At 38.5% G+C, this 2,040-nt stretch overlaps 1 protein-coding gene across 1 annotated transcript; it reads right to left on the bottom strand.

The window, feature by feature from the left end:
* Window positions 1–287: 287 nt before the first annotated feature.
* Window positions 288–1,471, bottom strand: LOC124119549. The gene is made up of 2 exons (XM_048385110.1): window positions 1,349–1,471; window positions 288–712 (listed from the first exon to the last, which is right to left on the bottom strand). The coding sequence occupies exons 1-2, from the start codon at window positions 1,467–1,469 to the stop codon at window positions 471–473; spliced, it is 363 nt and encodes a 120-aa protein (XP_048241067.1). The 5' UTR covers window positions 1,470–1,471; the 3' UTR covers window positions 288–470.
* Window positions 1,472–2,040: the final 569 nt, after the last annotated feature.

Raw genomic sequence — 2,040 nt, forward strand, 5'->3', positions numbered from 1 at the left:
GCCCCGATGGCGTGGTCATGCTGTCAACCACTAGTCCGTCTGTCCCAGGCTATGTACGTGCCGTCATGTGGTAACATGAATATTGTTTGAGTGCGGCCCAAAACGGCATTCACTCACTCACTTCAAACCTTTCACTCATTCCATCATTTTTACTCAGATGAGACAGCGGCTTTAAAATCCCACATCGATCACATGTTCTGTTTGCTTTTTGTCTTGTTTGTGATAAATAGTTTCTTTAAGTAAAACAAAATATATTTTAAACACTAAATACAAATTCTAATACAGAATGGGTTTAGTTGCTTTATTTACTATACAGTCTAAACAACAAAAGAGATCCCTTTCTTACAAATTGAAACCTATTGATGTAATGTTAAAGATTCAACCAACATATTTATGGCATTCTTCGACAGCGAATGGAAGCGTTATTACGGGAGTCAGTCGCTGTCCTCGTTGTCCTCTCTGTCCTCGTCCTATACTTTAATAACCCTATATGTGTACTTGCGAAGATCGATATCCCCTTTGTGGATGAGTATGTCACGTGTTTCGTGTTTCACAGGGGTCAAACTCGATGTTGGGAGGAAGATCTCGATGGCATAATCTACCCTCCCGATATCCATCAGGCTCTCCCAAAATCTGGGACGGTTGTCGTAGTTGTTCTTGGCCACCTCTTGTTTTGAGTAGTTGTCTGGGTCCATGGTCGTCCCATACACTCCTACAATGCAATATATACAGCTTTGGTAGAGAGAAATAGATACTGTTTGTTTACTTGTTGTTTAACACAACATTCATCAATATTCAAGCTGTACGACGGCGGATGTAAATCATTCTAGTCTGGACCTAGTAATCTAGTGATGGACATCATGAGCACCAATCTACGCAATTGGGATACGATGACATACATCAACCAAGTCAGCGAGCCTGACCACCCTTTCCCGGTAGTCGCCTCTTACGACAAGCCTGGCATGCTGAAGACTAATTCTAACCCGGATCTTCACGGGGGTCTGGTGTAGTTAATCAGCTGACCTTAAGTAAGCATATGTCACCATTTGCTTGAGTTAAGTAGAGAGAATCCATGATTTTATTCACATATCTATGGAGGTGTCTGTGAATATACGATAACTTGTAATATAACTGTCAGTCTCAACAAATGTGTCGCCTTTCACAAGAACATGATATACTACTCAAAAGAAGTTAAGGATCACCTGATTCTTTCATATTAGAATAGTTAATCTCTCATGCCATGACAGATAAACATTACCAATATGAAAGAATCGGGTGATCCTTAACTTCTTTTGAGTTGTATGTATTCATAGAAAACATTCCTTCAAAACATTGCTTACTTACTTACCTTCACCGAAGGCGACATCGTTACCCATGGGATTATGGCGACTTGCCTTGATACACATACTTTGCACAATATTGTTTTTCCCAGACTCATTAGTGTAGTGGTAAAAGACTGTATTGCTCATACCTAAGGCAAAAATAAATAAAAGTGAAAATAGTTGCATATTTTATATTGAACAATAACATGATAATTCTTACCGAAACAGTCACACATTGTAGGTACGCTAATAATGACAAGGTTAACATTTGCCTTTAATTCAATTATTTATATATTATTTATTTGTTTAGTTTTGGCCTCGATATCGAAATACAACAGTATCAGACACAACGCGATTACCAGCTCAACTGGGTGTGTCGAATTGATAGGCAAGCCAGGCTACTGTATGTTGGTAGACAGGTACCCAGTCTAACAAATCACACTCTTGATGTCCATGTGTTCTCTATACGGAAATGCAATTTAAATATCAGGCATAATTAAAGTATTAATTACAAGAGACAAAGCATATACTCTTCAGGAAATTTTACAATACAAACTCTGATATTGTTATGAATATTAGTATGTATCTGGGGACGTCGATAAAGGGCTACACGCATGCGTTCTTCACATGTGGGAAACCATACACAGGTTTTTGAAAACAAGAAAACCTTGATCTCACGCTGCTTCTCAAAATACAGTAGATACAACTAGTAACTACT

This window comes from Haliotis rufescens, unplaced genomic scaffold (genome assembly GCF_023055435.1).
Source record: "Haliotis rufescens isolate VD_foot unplaced genomic scaffold, xgHalRufe1.0.p SCAF_53, whole genome shotgun sequence".
Taxonomy (NCBI): domain Eukaryota; kingdom Metazoa; phylum Mollusca; class Gastropoda; order Lepetellida; family Haliotidae; genus Haliotis; species Haliotis rufescens.

Bases quoted from the DNA above. Each gene is read 5' to 3' on its own strand.
- LOC124119549 (XM_048385110.1), bottom strand. From the start codon at position 1,469: ATGAGCAATACAGTCTTTTACCACTACACTAATGAGTCTGGGAAAAAC. The intron at 713-1,348 runs GTAAGTAAGTAA...ATTGCATTGTAG, and splicing joins CGATGTCGCCTTCGGTGAAG to GAGTGTATGGGACGACCATG.